The sequence below is a fragment of the Ovis aries genome, chromosome 7, assembly GCF_016772045.2.
Source record: "Ovis aries strain OAR_USU_Benz2616 breed Rambouillet chromosome 7, ARS-UI_Ramb_v3.0, whole genome shotgun sequence".
NCBI lineage: Eukaryota > Metazoa > Chordata > Mammalia > Artiodactyla > Bovidae > Ovis > Ovis aries.
In genome coordinates, this window is record NC_056060.1 from 5,438,219 (window position 1) to 5,457,230 (window position 19,012).

Sequence of the window (19,012 nt, forward strand, 5' to 3'; positions counted from 1 at the left end):
TTTCATGAGTGCCTTTGGGAATCATTTCTTGCATAGAATCCTTGACCTGGTTTTTCACTTGCGCTTCACTTACTCTCCACTGCAGAAGACTTCTTTGATTGACAGGTTTTCCATTTTAAAGATGTCTTTCTCTCCCACCTAACAAAGGCATCGCTGAATCTGGCAATTTCAGAAATATTCCCTTCTGCAAACACTGATCGAGGGCCTACCACATACCTGGCTCACCAGGTGAGACAGATGAAGCTCTGAACTTCTGACCAGCCTGTCCTTCATTTCCAACACGATGTTTCAAGACAAGGCCTCTTTTGCTGAGGACTCTTTTACCTTTCAAGGCAATTTCTCAGTTGGCTTCTACCCCAACATTTTATCATAATCCTTTTTCTAAATCAAGACACACTGTATGATGAAGTTTGGGGAGTATTTCCTCACCAGGAAGTTAAAAAATAAAGCCACAAGGCAGCATCTGTTTTGATAGCTTTATTGGAACATCCTGATAACACGAAATGTGGATTTGGGGGCGCAGTGCAGATGCTTCTCCTCTGGGCAGCGCACGCCCCACTTCTGCAGCCAGCAGGGGACGCGGGGGGTCTCCAGGAGGGCGGGCAGCTCAGAGGAAGGTCCGCAGGGGCAGGCGGCGCGTAGGCACCCTGACGTCAGCCCTGACCAGCTGAGTCTGTGATCAGCCAGACCCGTCTTATGCTCATCTACCTGGGCCGTGACATAGAGACCCACCTGTCTCAGGTTCCTGGGAAAACTTCCAAGAGAGGGATCCTGAGATTTCCAGAGGAATCCAGCCCACAGATTGAGCATCTCTGGAGAACCCTGGGGCAAATGGTGCCTTCAGGTGTATCGGCAGAGAAATTGCTTAAAGCTCCCACTACGTGGGCCAAACAGTCTCCGAGGAGCTAGACACACAACGGTCAACAGAAACAGGCAGGACTCACTGACAGACAAGGGTCAGGGGACCACACAGGCATGACAGGCATGCCCATGGCTCCCGGGGACAGTTCCAGGGGTGTGGGTGGGAGGCCAGACCCAATAGGGACAGTCAAGGAAGACTCTGGAAGACTCCCTGAAAAGCGATATTTCAGCTGAGATCCCGTGGCTGAAAGGACAAGAGCAGCTTTTCAAATGATGGGAACAGCTCTGTGCCAGGTGTAGCTGGAAGGAGCAGTGAGATAAATAAACCCAAAGGAGAAGGCCGGTGGGGCTGGGGTGAAGAGGTGGAAAAGAGGATCGGGGGAAGGAAGCTGGAGGGCACACCAGGGCCCACGGCGCGGGGCCTGTGGGCTGGCTTTCTCCGCGCGGTTGCGTTTTGCACAGCCCACTCTGGCTGGAGGAGGGGAGGGGTGGGCCAGTGGGGAATGCGGGAAGCTTTCCCGTTTTCCTGATGGAGGGGATGGCAGCGGGACCAAGTGAGGGCCGGGCAGGTGAGAGAACCGGGTGGAAACACGTGGGCGCTAAGTCCATCGAGAGCCTGGAGCCTGAGGAGCCAGGAGGAGGGTGGGGTCAAGACGGACCTTTGAGGCCAATGGTCGGATTTCTGTCTGGGGAGGGGATTCTGGGGCAGGAGCAGGTGCAGGGCAAAGGTCAAGGTGCAGAGGCCGACATGCTCCAGGCGAGGCTGAGAAACAGCGAGAGGGGAACCTGGAAGGTACACGTCTGTGAGGAATTTTCGAGCTAAGCCTCCTGGTAGCTTCGGCAGTGCTGATGGGGCCACAGAGAGTGAGGAACGGCAGTGAGAGGCAAAGGCTCCGGATGAGCCTTGGGCGATGGCCAGTGTGAAGCCTCGGGAGGGGGACTGAAAAGGCATGAGTGGGTGGGGAGGGGGACCCCAGGAGGGCGTCTTGCAACCAGGGGAAGAGGGGCTCAGGGAGGGGCAGTGGTCTTGCAGGGAGCCCATGGACACCCTCATCTCCTCCACCTCCTTGGGTCTCTTCAACAACCCTGAAAGTAGGAAAGGGGAGCGGTGCCCCCGGGACGGAGTGAGTAAGGGGCTGCTCCAAGGAGGAGGCCGCCGCAGGTCTCCCCGCCTCCAGCAGAGGGCGCGCCGGGGCCAACTTCCCGACTCGAGCCTGTTGGGTCCCCCTCCCCCAACCTGACCCTCCTTGCTGCCGCTCACGTTTTCCCCAGCAAATCTGCTCCACGCCACTCCTTCTTGATGGAAAGCACCAGAGAGAGTCAGAACTGCAGCATGAAGGGCGCCCCCCGCTCCCCCCAGGCTCTGGATCGGAGCCTGGCTTCCAGGAGGGTCAGCTGAGTCAAGGAACTACCGAGGCCTCTCTGCAGAGGCAGGGTAGGGTCCCGTCGAAGAGCATGGGCTGGAGGCCTGGATTTCTACCCATCCCCTGTTCGTCTGTTTGTTCCCTCCTTCCACAGCGATTCTCAAGCGTCCTGAGCGAGACGCACCTTCTAGCTGAGCGGCCCCACACTTCTCTGAGCCTGTCTCCACCCCTGATCCCTGGCGCGCGTACTAAGGACGACGTGAGCCGACGCAGGGGAAGCACCGGGCACACAGAAGGTGTTCACTAAAGACGGACGTCCTTCCCTTCCCTACCCTTCCCTCCCTGCATCCCACAGGGCGCTGGGATGGCAACACCCTCTGCGGTGCCCAGACGGCACCCGTGTTTCTGCACACACACAGGTCCTCAGAAGTCCCGCCGTCTCTGCTGGTGACTCAGGGCCAGCACCAACGCGAGCTTTGAACCCGTGGGATTCGGCAGACCTGGACCCAGGGGAGTCCCAGCGCAGGGCGGGTCAGCTCCATTTCAGCGGAGGACCCCAGCACCCACCTGCCGTGTGCTCTGGGAGTCCCCAGACTGGAGCCAGGGTGTGTTCTCTGTGGTTTGTGGGGCTTTGGGGTCCTTAGTGGCTCCGGGAGTCAAATCATGGTGCTGGGGAGCAGTTATCTTCAGCATCCTGGGGCCGGGTCTAGCGGTCTCGGAGGGCAGTGTCCTCACCGATTCCTGGGCAGGTGTTGTTGGCGGCTCCTCTGACAGTGGCACCCCTGGCTGCTCCTCCCAGGGGCCTCCCCCGTGTCTCTGGAGGAACCTAAGCGCCCAAAGGCTCTTGCAGCAGCTGAGAAGGTTGCTGGAGCACGCAGCGCGGGACCGTGCTGGATTCCTGGGGGCATACAAGCACAGGGTGGGCTGAGGTGAGCTCCACAGCAAGGCCAGTGGGCCAGACCTGGCCTCTGGCCTTTGCTTCTTCTCAGCTGGGCCCTGGGGAGGGTGGGGTGAGATGGGACAGAATTTGGGGTGGGGGAATGGTGGGACCTCCCACGTCAACAGGGCTTCCAACACGGGGGAACGTTCAGGAGACTGGCTTTCAACTCCCAACTTGGCTTCTAAGATGCTGTGTACCCTTGGTCAAGTTAGAGTTATAAAATATGTCTACAAGTATCCCATACATTGCTTGGCTCGTAGTTTGAACCCAATGAATGTTTGCTATTTCTGTGTCTGAATAAAATGATTCCTGAACACCTACATCCTGTTTTGCATGAGTCGGGGGGAAGGCTGGGAGAGGACACAAAGACTTGTTCAGCCTTGCATTAAAACCGGTTGTGAATACGTCTGCCTCCCCGTTAGAACGTGTGGTCCCTGAAGGAAAGGCGCTTGCCTTTCAAACTCCTACTGAGCAGCCAGCACATAGTAGGTCCTCAGTTAATATCTGCTGAGTCAAGCTGATTGAAGGTCCCTGAAGGAAAGTTAGCCAAACACTCAGGAAGAAAGGTTGTAACAAAGTGTTTGATGTACATTTTCAGAAAGGATGTCCCCCACATCCAGGTATACAAAAGTCCCTTGCCTGTTGCATGCTAGTGTGGACGGCTGACCTGCCTTTTCCTTCCACTATGTTCAGTGAGTAAGAATTCCTTGGTCGTTTTTATCTCGAGCCTTCTGAGGTCAAGAGAGAACGGCTCCACACAGCGGGCCTGTTTTTCAGCACCCAGCATGCAGGTCTCGCTTTATAGCCCGGAGCGAGGGCAGGCTCGGAGCTTTAATCAGGCAGTGAAATCTGGACAGACTTGGGGGGCATTTTCTTGTGTCACTGTTTCTGCATGCAAAAGCACTTCCATTTTCCACAAGTGATGCTGGATTTCCGTTTATGGCGATAATATAAAGTCCTATCAATTCATTTTGGTGAAAACAGCCAGGGGTGTGGAGATCTTAGGTGCACGTAATACAGTTGGGAGAGGACCGTGGGCTGCACAGGGAAGGGGATCTCCCAGCAGTTGTGGTTCTGGGGGTGTCCTTGCAAGTCCTGGCCCACCCTGGCTCACCCGTGGCCCCTGGAGACTCTGCCTAGGTCTCTGCAGCTCCAGGGCAGGCAAAATCTGGCTTCAGCTCTGTCTAAGGCAGCGGCTGCCGCCTAGCTTCGTGCGTCCCTGCCTAGGCTGCTGGAGCAGTGGCTTTCCTCGTCCAGCGTCAAGCTGGGAGCTAGCCTTCACTTGGTGCTGAGATCAGGTCCTCTCTGAATGCCTTACAGAAGCTCGTGCCTGGCCTCAGCTCTAGCCATGATCTGTTAAGGGATTCTGGCCACCAGAGGAAGCAAACTCACTGCCTTCTCCAGAGAGAGAAAGAAGAGCACCATTGCTCCTCTTGGAGTCCTTCAGAGGGGCGCTGTGATACGGCTGTGACTCTGTAAGACGTGGACAGGGACACAGCCGACACCCGAGCCTCCCTCAGCGCCTGGCGTGTCCCGGCTCAGCCAGTGCTGGAGGCCTCACGTGGCCCAGCCTCTCGCCACGGGTCTGGCCAGCCCCACTCTCACCTGCACGTCAAGGTCACATCCCTGGCATTTCAGAGGCTCCAGTTCTCCATGCCAGCAGGGTACATATTTGACCAAGCAGGCAGGGATCTAACCTTGGATTAACATACTGGATGGAGCCTGAAGTGTGATAAAATGACTTTCACTGAGATTAGTGAAATTATGGAAGGCAGGATAGCTCTAGGCTATGAAACTACCTCCCTTCTCCAAAAAGGCTTACAAATCCCTTAAAATAATGTGATTGTGAAGTATCACATGTTCATAGTAAAAGATTCAGAACATAGAGACTCACAAGAAGAGGAAAACAAACATCTCAAATAACTCCTCTACTCAGATAGATCTTTTTGCTCCATGGTGATTCTGCCCTTAAATATTTTTAAATAAAATACATCAAAGAGATTATACAAAAAACACATATGTGTGGCTTAAAATATTAAAATGCATGCCAGCATAACCACCTCTCAGGTTAAGTAGCAGAATTTACCAGCCTCTGACTTGTTTCAGCAAATCTGTATGTATTGGTAAATAATACTTTGTGTTGTTCCGCCAGCATTTCACTTTTATATAAATGGAGTTGTGGTTTAGGGGTTTTTTGTTTTGGTTTGGTTTTAATGTACTACCATTTTTTACAGTGGTTGTTTAACATTATCTTTTGGGGACTGCGCTGTGTTCACATGTGGACCTGCAGATCATTTTCACTGCCATAAGGTACCCCAGCATGGGAAGATACTCTAGTCTATTTATCTGTTCCCCTTTTGATGGACATCTGAGTTGTTTCTCATTTTTATGATCTTCCCTCACAGACGTCTTTTTCAATTTACACTCTGCTGGTCTCATTAAATGAACAGGAGAGTTTCCTCCTTTCTCCCCTCTGAAGAGTCTGAGCAGCACTGGAATGATGCTCCCTCGAGTGTTTGGCGGAACTCCTTAGCAAAGCCAAGTACTGCTCAGAGGTTGTAGGATCACTCACCTTTTCTATTTCTTCCCAAGTCAGTTCTGGCAAATTCTGTTTTGCTAGGAATTTGTTCACTGCATCTGAGTTTTCCCTAGTTTGGGGCATAAAATTAATCAGGGGTTCTTATTATCTTTCTTAACCTTTGCAAAATCTATAATAGTATCTCCCTTTCATTCTTAATTTTGCTCATGTTAATGATTAATCTCTCTTTAAAGCTCTGTCAATTTTACCTTTTGAAGCAAATTTATTTGGTATATACAGGTCTGGAATTCTTATCCTTCTAGTAAACTGAATCTTTTTTTCAAAAGGTGGTGACCATCCTTATGTTTAGTAATCCTTTTTGCTCCCAGTTCACTTCGATATTAATGCAGCTACCCAGATTTCTTTTGGTTACTATTTGCCTAGTATATCTTATATTTCCTTCCTCATACGTTCTACAGTCTTGTTTCCTTTAAGTCTATCTCTTGTAAAAATATTTGTTTGGATTTAAAAAATCATATCTGACAACCTTCACTTTTGAAACGCTGGCACGACTTATCCCACTTATACTACCTATGATTACTGATGGATTTTGACTAATTTATTCAATGAGATTTTGTGTTTTATATTTGTCCCATCCTTTCTAAAATTTCCTGTCTTTTAATTTTTGTTTGGCCTGTTTTAAGTAGCCTTTTGTCCTCCTTCTGTTTGCTCCTCACCATATAGAATTTCTATCCTCTTATAAAAGATCGTTACCATGCACATCTCACTTCACAAGGCCTGGTGGTATGCAGCCCTTCCGCCTTTACTTAGCTTGCCATCCATGCCAGAGAAGTTGGATTCCCATCCTATGTAGACTTTCTTAACACTACACATGTCTAGAGATCCTAGTAGGGTTAATATTCCTTCATGGCCCATTTTTGCCCTGACAGTTGAAGCTAGAAGACATGAATGGGGTTTTAGCAGAGCCCATAACAAAGTATCTGCCATTCAGTAACAGCTTATGGAAACATCTCATTTTTACCTTCCCCTCATCAATTCCCCTTCTTTTGGTAAAGGTACCTGGATTCTTTATTGGGATCCAAACTTCCCTTACTCTATCCATGTGGGTGAGGTGAGATTCACCTCTTATTCATTGCCCTGGCTCCAGCTCTGGGTACAGCGGTAGAGATATGACCCAAACCAGCCAATACAACTAAAACTTTCCATTGGAACAGGAGGAAAGGGGCATATTTTGCATGGAGGGTGGGTACTAAGGTGGCAAGATGTAAAGCTGGAGCTTCTGGTGGCACCCCAGGGAGACTTTAACTGAAAATGAAGCAGCCTAGGATGAAACTAGTTGCAAGCTGGAGAAAGACAAATTTATGATGACATTTGAGTGGCTGAGTCCAGCTTGAAGCTACTCTTGGTTTCTTCAGTTCTAAGCCAGTTCCCAACCTCCACCAATCCCAGCCTCTTATAACTGGGTTGCTGCTAATGGCATTTCAGTGTCCTAACAGCATTCCTAAGGAAAGTCCTTGGAATCTCCAACTTTTCTCATGAAGGCACTATAATATGTTCAGCCGCCAGTGGTCAGAACTCAGTTTCATTGAGAAGCTGTGCTCTGGCCTGCTCTGAACCTCAGTTTCCTCATCTGTGAAATATGTTAACAGTAGCAAGCTCACAGGACTACTGTGAGGACCACAGACAATGAGGGTCATTGCCCTTTCCCATCACCCTCTGCCTCTTAGAGTACAAGTTATCACACAGAACCACCATACCCATATGAGAATCCACTATTTCTTATAAATACTTGCCCCTTTATACGTGTCATCCCCATCGTTTGAAATTCCTTTGTCTTCCCTGCTGTGCACTTTGGAGTGGTTCAAGGTTCTGTTCAGGCATAGCCTCCTCTGGGGAGTTGTCCCTGAGGTCTCCCAAGGTTACTGATTCCCTCCTGCCTCCTAGAACCCCTTTGCCAAGACCCTAACCTTCTTGGGCTAACGATCAGTTTACCTGTCTCCCAGACTACAGACAGGTGTAGGATCTGTCATCGTCTACCCCACTGTCCAAGTTTATAGCAGGGTTCAGTCGTGTGCGTGAGCTAATGAACGAAAGGCCCAGTCACTCTCAGTTTGGACGGCGGTGCTCCTGCCTTCCGACTTTCCGATTCACAGATGGGCCACAGCTCTGCACCTGGCTGCGCGGCAGCCTGCAGCCCTCTGGGTGGTGTCTCCTCCTGGTCTCGTTTCTACCTTCCCACCACTACCAGCCCAGAAGAGCACTCTGAGCCGGGGCCTCGGGACCGAGAGGCAGCCTTTCAGCCAATCCCTGCTGAACACCAGCCCTGTGCTGGGCTGATTGGGATCAAATGTGAGATCTGGAAGTTGGAGTCCTGCACTCGGGCTGAGGCTGCCTCACTCCCCTGCTGTCGGTCTCAGACAATTCCACCTCCTGCTGAAACTCATCTCATCTGTGAAATGGGCACGATCCCAGGGGAAGGTTGTGGAAGCCAGGAGAAGGGATGGGAGAAGGGAAAGGCTGACGAATTCTAGAAGATTCTTCTCCTCTCCCTCTTCCTCTCTTTCCTGCGATGGGTATAGCTGTTAGCTGCTTTGCCCTGAGGGTCAGCAAGGACTGGTGACTGAGGGTCTGTGTGCTGAAGGCTGGGCTGGCCCCTGAACCCAGACCCTTGCTGATCCCACACACAAGCACCTGGGGGAGCTGGCACACCCAGGCGGGCAGTTTCACCTACATCCTGGGAGCCGGCTCCCTGGGAAGTCCTGTCTCGTTCTTGAGAAGAGGGAAGTGGAGGAGCTTACAAAGGGGAAGTGACCCTCTAGTACCCTGGGAGTCACTACAGACCACGTGTCTGACTCCTTGCCTTGTGCTTTTACAAAAGTCAGAGGGCACCCTCTTCTCCAAGGAGACTTAATTTCTGGTTGTCCTAAAATAAGCTTTGAGGCAGAAATTCCCAGATGCCAAGTTACCAGAGCCCACTCGCATGAGTGTTATCTTCCCTGAACTGTTTACTATCACAAACCAGTATTACCCGATATCTGGCTAAAACGACCAAACATCCGCCCTTTGCTCATGAAAGAACTGATTTTTTTTTCCAGTGCATTCCCATAATTTTCTGGAAGTAAACCCAGTCTGCTTTGAAGAGAGGAGGGCCAGGCCAGGGTAGTGGGCGCTCAAGACTGAGTCCACAGACAGAGCTTTCTGTCTGTCCTTCAAGCAGCAAGAGCAAGCTGGGCAAAGGCTTCCTGCAGGAGCTTTGCAAACACAGCATTCATTTTCATTATAGATAAGACACCCACAGAACTCCCCGGGACTAAGTTGAGATAATAAGTAAGAGTCACAAACTATTATCCCTTTTTAGTTTTTTTCCTGTGACAAGGAAAAGGATGGTGAGGGTCAGGGTATGTAGGCTCCTGAAAGTGATCTTGATTAGAGACCTCCCAGAACATACACCCCTAAATGCTGGTAGGCCACAGCCTGGGACCAGACTAAGAGCTCAAGGGGAGGGCTGGTGGTGACTCACCCCCGGCGGCAACCCCCGTGGCCTGGTAACACAGCCAGCATCCATGAGTTGTACTGGTGAATGACTAGTAAGTAAGTGACTGACAAGCGAGCCTTTACTGCGTGCTCACCTGCTGGGTCCTGAGCGGGGTGCTTGGCATCCTTTTTCTAGTTAGCGGCACTCCAAGGTAAGGGCAGGTGTCCCCTTTCACAGACTAGGAAACTGGGGCTCCAGGCGAGTAAGTGATGCCCCCAGATTACTCAGGAGCAAAGCTCAAAGGTGAACCAACAGCTGTGGACTCCCAACTCTGATCCCTTCCCACTCCCTTTCTGAGGGCCAGACCACGTCAGTATGACGGAGAGCTAATATGAGAGATGCAGAGATGGCCAGGGCAGGTCACTGGTCTCGAGGTGCTCAAGGATGTGAGTGGGTGTGTGTGTGTGGACACACACGTGTGTGCACCCAAGAGCGTGTATGACGGCGCCTGAGTGTGCATGGCAGAGCCTGAGTGTGCATGGCAGTGCCTGAGTGTGCATGGCAGTGCCTGAGTGTGCATGGCAGAGCCTGAGTGTGCATGGCAGAGCCTGAGTGTGCATGGCAGTGTAGGCCTCAGTGAGTAAGCGTGCGTGGGCAGGCGGTCTGTAACAGCAGCCATTTCTGGCCCTGGGGATCCGGGGAGGTGTCGTGGAGCAGACATCATTGGAATCGGGTCTGGGGCAATGAGTGGAAACTGAACAGGTGGTTAGAAAGGTGGGTAGTTTCTCGAGGCCCAGGAAGGCAGCACGAGCTGTGTGCCGTACTCTGAGAGCTTGGAGTGGTCTAGGTCAGCTGGAGGAAAAGGAACTTGAAGTTGCGGTGGAGGGGAGTGGAAAGCTTTTCAGCGGCCGGAACAGCCTGGCCTTGCTGGAGCTGACAGGCACCTGAGCGCCGCTGAGGGCTTTCTGCCTGGGGAGTGTTTTGAACTGACCAAGGTATGGTCTCAGCTATAGCGTGGCCTGGCTGGTCTCCAGGAGTTGCTGACTGCATGCGTTAGTGTGACTGTACCTGCCCGTGGGTGTAGGAGCCCCGGGGGTCGGGGGGAGTGCTCCCCTCTGGTAGGGAGTGTGCACCCCCACTGGGGGAGGCGTGGCTCCAGGGCCGGGCTCTGCTGGTTTCCCTGGGGTCCTCCTTAAGGCCCTCAGCCAACAGTCACACTGAGCGCTTACTGTCAGTCTGGTGTGCCACGGGGGCCCCACGACCCACATCTTTACAGAGGAGGGGACTGGCTCCTTGTAGGGTTAAGCAATCGACCTAACCAAGGTCACACAGCCAGTGGGTGGAGGAACAGGGCTCTGTGCCACAGTGGCGAGGTCCGAAGCCCGTGCTCTGGGCCCTGAGGGCAGCCAGCTGACAGCGAGGCCCAGCTCTGGGCATTTTGTCAATAGTGGCTCAGTTTAATTCACACATCCACCTCAGCTTAATTCACACATCCACCTCTATTTGATGGAGGGGGAAACAAAGGCACAGAGAAGTTAGGAAACTCATCTGAGGTCACACAGCTGGTAAGGAGTCTGGGCATGTCACAGCACACTGGTTTTGCTGCTTCAAGGACATGTAAAGGCGTGGCAAGCCCTCCTTTCGCTCAACCCTTCCTCTGCGTCTGCTGATAAATGATGTGGCAGAATAATAGAGGATGGGAGTGATCACAGGTCAGCCTTAACACAGCTCTCATAGTATCCATGTGGTATGTTTGATACTATGATACTCTTATCTCCAGCAGTGGAGGGAGTTCCCAAAACCCTTCAGTCACTCGCACAGCAAGTAAGTGGAGGCGGCTTGAGAGAGCGCAGCTCGGCCGCCCACTGGAGTTCCCTGCCTTGGCTCCGCCCCGTCCAATGGGCCCTGCTCAGGCCTCCCCAGTCCTGGGGGGAGCTGGTGTTCACCCGGCCCAGGTGCTCCAGCCCTCCAGTAACCTCCATGTGAGACTGCCTGGCTGGCTCAAGCCTCAGCCTGAAACTGGCGTTTTTATTAAAAACTGAAGTAACCCCCTCCCCCGCCTTCCCCCCAACTCACGCCAGTGGATGCCATGGACAAAGAACCCATGGTACCCGAGGCAACTCTGAAAGTCATTTCTTATCATTCGTTCCATTCCCACCCCACCCACCCAAGCCCACACCCCAACGCCCACCACCACCCCTCACCGCCCCCGCTGGGAGGCAGGTGAAAGGTCACGCCCATTTCTCAGATGTGAAACTGAGGCCATTTGCTCCAGGCCAGTCGGGCATTATATCCCAGGCTTGGCTCCTGGCACCATCATGTCAGTCCTTTAGATCTGAGACTTATCTGCTCCTGTCAACGACAAATCAGCACTTGCTATGAACCTCCTACAAGGATTAAACCACGGGCAGCTGCAGCTGCTGACTTTCAACAGCCCCTGAAGGAGTCCAGGGCGGAGAGCACCACTGAGGCAACTCTGCCCTGGGAAAAACTGGCAGATCAGGTGTTCAGATGGACAGTCTCAGGAGCCGATTCCGTGAGCCTCCTTCTTGCATCTCCTCATGTCTAGAAAGCCCTGAAATCCTTCGTGGTGATAGTGCTCCTCGTGACTAGCAGAAACTTTCTGCAAAAAAAAGGTATGTGCCTGACTGCAGGTGCACTCCCTTCACCAGAATCACATTCTGACCTTCCCCTCTGCCCCTTTGGAGAAGCTTCTCAGAGCTGTCTGAAATGCTGTCCTGCCGGCTACAGTCTTCATTTTGCCGGAATAAAACGTAACTCTCAACTCACACGTTGTACAATCTCTCGTCTCTGAAGAGCTCAAGCCCTGGATGTGGGCACCCTGATGGCTCCTCCTCAGCCCATTCTACTCCCCTCCTCTGTCGCCCCTGTCCAGGCTAAATGGCAGAGCCCTCTCCTCCTTGCTGAGGAGGCCCTCTGTCCTCGTGAGCCCCCCTCACAGCGGCTCCAGGGCCCTCCCCGCTGCACGGTCAGAAGTGGCTGACAGCGACCCCCTCCTCTGCGCTGCACAGCCAAGCTAGAAAACAATTAAGCAAAGTGTAACAGGCTGAAAATATCCCTCCCCTTTCACCAGTAATTCTGGTTCCAGAAATTCAGTTTCTAGGGAAATAATCAGAAAGAAACAAAATGTTCTTTGCATGGAGATGTTCATCACAGGATTGCTTATAATAGCAAAAATAATGCCTAGACAAGGGCAAAATACAAACACGGGGGAACATTTCAGCCTGTCTCAGGCTCCGCGGGCAACCCCTCCCCCACCAGGACGGCCGTGAGCGACTCTGTTCTCGGGGCCTGTGGGTCTGTTCTCTCCACGAACCCCTGCAACTCCCATTTGAAGTGGGCACCTGCCCCGTGCCCATTTAACACTTGAAGGAATGGAGGCATGGAGAGGTAGCCTTCCTGAGGTCAGCCAGCTCCCAGGCAGTCAGGCGCTGTCAGGCGCTATCAGCTCAGCCCCTGGCAGGGCAGCGGGGGTACTGGTCATCACCATCGGCAGCCCGTTGCTGACTGCAGGCCGGTGTGTCGTCTGGGTGCTGTGTCTCTGGCAGGGCAGGGGGGACACTGTTTGGAGACGCACTGGCACCTGGGCGCTGTGTCTCTGGCAGGGCAGGGGGGATGCTGTTTGGAGATGCACTGGGCTTGCTTGGGTTCTCACCTGGGCTGGTTGTCCCGCCATTCAGGCCACGATCCAGAAGGGAAACAGAGCCATGTGGGAGTGTCCGAGGGCATCCAGCCTTCAGGAGCCTTGTTAAGAGCAGCTCCCCCAACCCAGAGAGGAGGTTGGGCGTCAGTTCCCTGCTAGAGTGGGCCCTGCACCCAGCCCCTCCTTTGGGGTCAGAATGCTCATTGGAGGTGAGGTGAGGGGGGGTCCCCTGCAGACATGGCAGAGAGGAGGCTTCATGGAGCTCTGCACCCCAGTTCCTCTGCTCCCAAGGGGGTGCAGAAGGCCCTTAAAATCCCCCAGACCTACAGTGAGTCTCAGCGTGCAGTTGGGCCTTGGGGCCTTCCTGCCGGGTGGTGTGGGGGCCTGTGGTAGAGGCCAAGGCCTGTGGGAGGATATGGCTGGTCCTCAGCAATGCCGGAGGGCCTGGAGCAGGCATGGCGTGGGCGCCACAGATGAAGACGGACACTGTGGGGGCCAGACAGCCCCCGGGAGCTTAGCTTACCCTGGAGGGAAGGAGTGGGCAGGGAAGGGACTCTTGCGTTGGTGGGGTTCCACTTCCAAAGTCACCATGGTTACCACTGGAAGTGACTGAGATCCCCTGACCTGGAAAATGTACGTTTCCCCACCATCTGTTAAGTGGTGGCCTATGGGCACGCAGAGCAGAATGAAACAGTCTTACACCTCAGCACTGTGCTCTAAGCTTCTGTCCTAGGCCAGACATGAATGCCTTTGGTCTTTCTTCCAGCCCTGGAAAGGAGGGAGGGGTTGGGGTGATCAGTCCTGCTTTTCAAATGGGGGCAAATTTTAGAAAAGGAAGTACATTTTCTATTCAAGCGCATTGGTGGGCTTCCCAGACCCTGTGAATCCCAGTCCCTGTCTCCGCTCCTCCCCAACTTCCAGCCTCTGTTGCCTAGAATGGCACCTCCAACCTCCTCCCTTCAGCTTAGAAAATTCCTGCCTGTCCTTCAGGAGTCCGCTGAGCCATCACCCCTTCCAGGAGGCTTTACCCAATTGCTGGGCCCCCCGGGGCCCTCTTGGCCCCCACCTGCACTTACCCAACGTGTCTGCACCCTGACAGCTCATCTGAGAGCTCCATTAGTTGCACCCCCTCTAACCACACCCCCCACACACACCGTACAGGGCAGGGGCTCTAAAGGGCCAGTGAATGAGTGAATCAGGAAGACTCAGCAGCCCCTGAGACAGAGACCTATCTTAGAGAAGTCCATGCATGGATCCTCTTGTCGCTGTGACCCTAGGACCTCATGTGCTCACAGAGACAGAAAGCGAGTACAGAGCGTGTATTCAGGGCTTGTGGAAGATGGCCCCATGAAGGGGGTTTCTCTCTGACTTTTAACTTTCACGTTCCATTTCAATGATGGTGAAGTATTTATAAATATTCTGTGCCTCCCGAGTCAATGTGGAAAGGGGAAGTTCCTCAAGACCTCTGGGTGCTGGGAAATGTCCCACTGTGTGCACAGAGCACCCATCTCCAGAGGATGATGGCACGCGCTCAGTCCCAGAATGAGGAAGGCCCGGGCCTCACCCGCCCGCCCACACGTCCCAGCGCCTGCAGTCCTCACCGCAAGCCGCAGCCTTCCACACGAGATGTAGGCAAGCAGAGCCACTTGCCAGTTTGGGGAGCTAGGACAACCCCCGCCCCCATCTTTCTGCACAAAACGGGCAGGAAAGGAATGGTCCTCACACCCCAGGGGAGCCTCGGGGACTCTGGACTCCCTAAAATGCCCAGCGGGTCTCAGACACACCTTGCCCTAGTCCCCCGATGCTGCCACAAACAGCTGCTGTGGGTTTAAGGAATACAGCATTGCCTGTGACCCACTGCTGTCTCGTCAGGAGCAGGAACAGCTGCTAGGAGCTGTAGCCCTCTTTCTCAGATGAGCACATAGAGGCTCAGAGAGAGGTGCGATCTTCTCAAGACCACATAGCCGTCCATGCCAGAGGCAGTGAGAAAGCCAGGCCCCCCGTCTGCCAGGCTGAGGCCCTCCTGGCAGCCCCATCCTGCACCCCATCTGCACCCCTACCTGCGTATGACCCTGCCCGCAAAGCTCAGGCTGCAACAAAGACACGTTTTACTGAATTTGCCTCTTCATCCTCAGAGAAATTCATTAGCATGAAAAACAGGTTCCTCCCCACCCTTGCCAGAAGATTCTTGACATAAACACTGTTGGGGGTTTGGCATAATTTCTCTCTCTTGTTAGTATTTGTATATAATTAGTGTTGGAATGGTCCCTTGCGATGGATCCAAGCCCCCCATTTTCAGAGAAGGGACACGAGGCTCAGGATCAGGGTCCAGATTGAGTGCTTCAGTGGCGCAGCTGAGATACAAGTCCACGGAGCCTGTCTTGGACTTTCCAGCTGCTCATTTACAGGGGAGCTGCAGGAGGGAAGGGAGGAGAGGCAGGGTGGGGGGAAGGAAGAGAGGAGGAAGGGAGAAAGAACGGGAAAGAAAGAAAAACCAGCATTTACAAGCATCTACCCTGTGCCGGCACTATGCATCAGCTGGTTCTGAGCCTCATCAAAATCCTCACAGTGAGGTATTTTAATCCCCATTTTGCAGATAAGCAAGTTGAAGCTCAGAGAGTGCAAGCCACCTGCCCAAAGTCACAAAGCCAGTAAATGCTAGCACCCTTTCCTTTCCCCCACCTCAGGGGTTGGGGGCTTCCCTGGTAGCTCAGCTAGTACAGAATCGGCCTGCAATGCAGGAGACCCCGGGTTGATTCCCGGGTCAGGAAGATCCCCTGGAGAAGGGATAGGCTACCCACTTCAGTATTCTTGGGCTTCCCTCGTGGCTCAGATGGTAAAGAATCCACCTTCAATGCAGGAGACCTGGGTTCAATCCCTGGGTTGGGAAGATCCCCTAGAGGAGGGCATGGCAACCCACTCCAGTGTTCTTCCCTGGAGAATCCCCATGGACAGAGGAGCCTGGCGGGCTACAGTCCACGGGGTTGCAAAGAGTCGGACACGACTGAGGTACTAAACAGCACAGTGCGCAGGGGTTGGCAGACACTAGCCTGAAATGGTTGACAAAAGTGAATGGAAGAATTATATTTTGTGACTAGTGAAAATGATATGAAATTCCTATTTTGGCGCCCATAAATAAAGTTTTATTGGAAGGCAGCCAGCACCATTCATTTCTGTATTGTCAGGGGCTGCTTCCCTGCTATGCCAGCAGGGCTGAGTAGTGGTTACCTCGGAACATAGGTACCAAAGAGCTAACGCACTTATCCTGTCTGGCCCTTTGAAGAAGAGGCTTGCTGAGCCCTGCCCTCCACCCTGCCTTTTCCCAGGGGTCTGGAAGGCGGGCAGGACCTCTCCGTGACTCTGTTCTCTGCACGAGGGTATCAGGGCTGAAATCCAGACCTCCTTCTGCTCGCCAAGCCATGTACTCTGGGGCTGGGTGCCCTGGAGAAAAGGCCTTCTAATTTGTTCACCTAGTGTGTTTACCCTGTTCTTGTTGGTGCAAAGCTGCTAGTGGCGGGCCCCCCTCCCTCTGCATTGCAGCCCCCGAGAAGGAAGCCCCATAGCAGTCCTGTCAGACCTGTGACAGAAGGCGCCAGAAGGGAGGGTCGGGAAAGGGCAGGCGCCAGGGTCTGTGCCAAGCCAGCAGGAGGGAGGGAGGGTGGCCGGGCACCGCTGGGGCCTCCAGCCTGCTTCAAAGGCGCCGTCCCCAGAGGGCGGGAAATGAGCGGTTCTCTACCTTTCAAGTGACTCCTGGGGGGCCACGGTTTATTCTCCTTGACTTGTGAGGCTGTAAAAGGCTTCCCACCTCCTTTCCCTCTGCTCTCCTTCCCCTGACTCCAGGGCTGGGAGGGGGTCTCACTCCCCAAACTCTCTGAAGAGACAGAAGATGAAAAGGATTAACGCCTCTGTGCAGCCCATGTGCTCCGCCGCGTAGCAGCACAGACACCACCCCCAGGCCCGAGCAGGGCCTCCCCAGCTCACCCAGGCAGGAGAGGGGACGCAGGCCTCCGCACGGTCCAGGAGGCAGCCTCACACCTGGACCCCCGCTCCCAGGGCCGTGAACGACCCGCAGCGGCCAGGAAGCCCGAGCACTCGGTAAAAGAGAGAAGGGACCCTGGACGTGGAGGGAGTGGGGAACCGGAGGGAAAGACAGCACAGAGCAGAATGGGAAAAGGAAAGGAAGTGAGGAAAGGCAGAAAATGCAGGAAGCACCAGAGCAGCACACGCTAAGTGCAGCAGCCGGGCACGGGAGACCATGGGCCATCTGAAATGCCCAGGACAGGCTCGTCCATGGAGACAGGAAGGACATTCGCGGCGGGGTGGGAAACGCAGGGATTGGGGGAGGTGATGGGCAAAGGCTACAGAGCTTCTCTGGGGTCATGAACACGTGCTGAAATTGACTGTGGTGATGGCGGCGTAACTCGGTGAACAGACTCCAAGCCAGGGAAGTGTGCTTGAAATGAGTGAGTCCTACCATATGCGAAGCGTGTCTCAACAAAAGCACTATACACAAGAAAGCTAGAAAATGACAGAAAAGAGACAAAATGAGAAGAAGGGAAAAGTGATGGATGGCAAAGAAGGAAACTCATGTCTGTTAGAGCACCTGCCACGTGCCAGGAACTGTCCTAAACGCCGGCATCCTTGATTCCATTTCACTCTCACAATTCTGCAGAGTAGGTCTGATAACAGCCATCATTTTACAGGTAAGGAAACTGCAGCTCAGACTGTCTGTGACTTGTCTAACATCACCCAACCCCTAACTAGGGGAAGACCAGGGCTCCTATCAGGTTCCCTAAGTTCCACCCCGAGGCAGGAAGACACCCCATTAGCCTTGCAGTGTGACTGCCAGGTGCAGAGGGCGGGGGACAAGGCAGCTGGCAGCAGGGCTCCAGTGCAGGGGGCAGGGAGGCCCCTTGGTACGGTGGGGTGGGGGTGGGGAGGGGATGGGGAGCAGGGTGCAGGATACCAGCTGCTCTGGGCACCTGTGCCAAGAGTGTTCGGGAAGGCCCCTAAAGAAATACTGGAATCAACATGCCAAAGGTTAGCCTATTTCAGAACCCAAATTATATGAGTGGACAAGTTCGGGGTAAATTACGCAATGCTTCCTTTCTGAGCAAAGCTGCTTCTTAAGAAGAAGCATGTATACATTAGTCATGCAAACTTTTTACTGCTAATGGGATCCCAGCCTCCTCTGCCAGACCAGACTGGACTTGGAGCAGAAGATAAAGCCAGCTCCGCCCTCCCCCAGCTCCCAACCTCAGGTCAAACTGGGTCACAGCAGCGTGGAGACACAATAAACCACATCCAGGCTGTCTGAACTCTGGATCCCCATCCCAAGTCCAGGATCCTTTCACCACTCCTGGGGGGCATGTGGGGTGACTCCGTGATTCACAGCAGGCTGTGGATCCCCCAGTCAGACCTGTTGCTGATGCTGCTAGTTGGAGGCAAGCCCTTTAGTGACATCAGAGTTAGAAAAAGGAACCAGGAATTTCTGAGCTTCCACTAGGTTCCAGCAACTTCCCTCTGAGACTGGGTTCCCTGATCTCTTAAGCAGGGGTGGTGTTAGTCACCTCTCTGGGCTCCTGTGGACCTAGGATAAGACATTTAGGCATTCAGTCATTCACTTATTCATTCAACAAGCACTGCTGAGCACACTGCCAGGCCCAGTGCTAGGTGTTAGGCAGGAACCAGCACAGACGTGGGCCTGCCCTCAGGGGGCTTACAGTCTAGGGGAGCAGAAACCACACAGAGAGGATGTGCCAAGAGGGGTGAGAAGCTGTCCTGGGCTGGGGGGAGGCGTGGCCTGGGGACAGAACTGAGGGGTGCAGAAGAGGAGGCAGGGAGCGGGCCGAGCTGGAGGGCAGGGCCTCGTGGGTCAGGATGAGTGCCCAGGGGCCGAGCTGAAGGTCGTCCTGTCGGAGGAAACATTCTCGCCAGCAGCAGAAGGAAGGAGGGCGGATGGGAGGCAGAGGGGAGAGGGCTGGCTGCAGGGGGCACCTGTGGCTCCCTGCCTCCCTCCACACCTCTTCTCCTTCCTGAGTTCTGACTCCCACCTCCGGGCCTCAGGGAGGAGGGCAGTGGGCACAGGGACCCTGCAAGGAGGTGGAAGACTCCGTCTCTAGAGAGACGCAGATACTCTGATGCTCAGAAAGCTTATCTCCCTGCCTTG

At 53.8% G+C, this 19,012-nt stretch overlaps 1 protein-coding gene across 5 annotated transcripts in view; it reads right to left on the minus strand.

Annotated features, from left to right (window-relative positions):
- Nucleotides 1-462: 462 nt before the first annotated feature.
- Nucleotides 463-19,012, minus strand: part of HRH2 (histamine receptor H2) — a 49,825-nt gene continuing 31,275 nt past the window's right edge. For 2 of the 5 annotated variants that reach the window (XM_042251982.1, XM_042251981.1), the window contains one exon: nucleotides 463-3,123. In XM_042251982.1, coding sequence (XP_042107916.1) covers nucleotides 2,769-3,123 — 355 coding nt within the window. In that variant the 3' untranslated portion in view covers nucleotides 463-2,768. Of the gene's footprint in view, nucleotides 15,257-16,579; nucleotides 16,715-19,012 lie in introns of all 5 variants that reach the window. The other 3 variants (XR_006060279.2, XR_006060278.2, XR_006060281.1) reach the window with 3 other exon arrangements.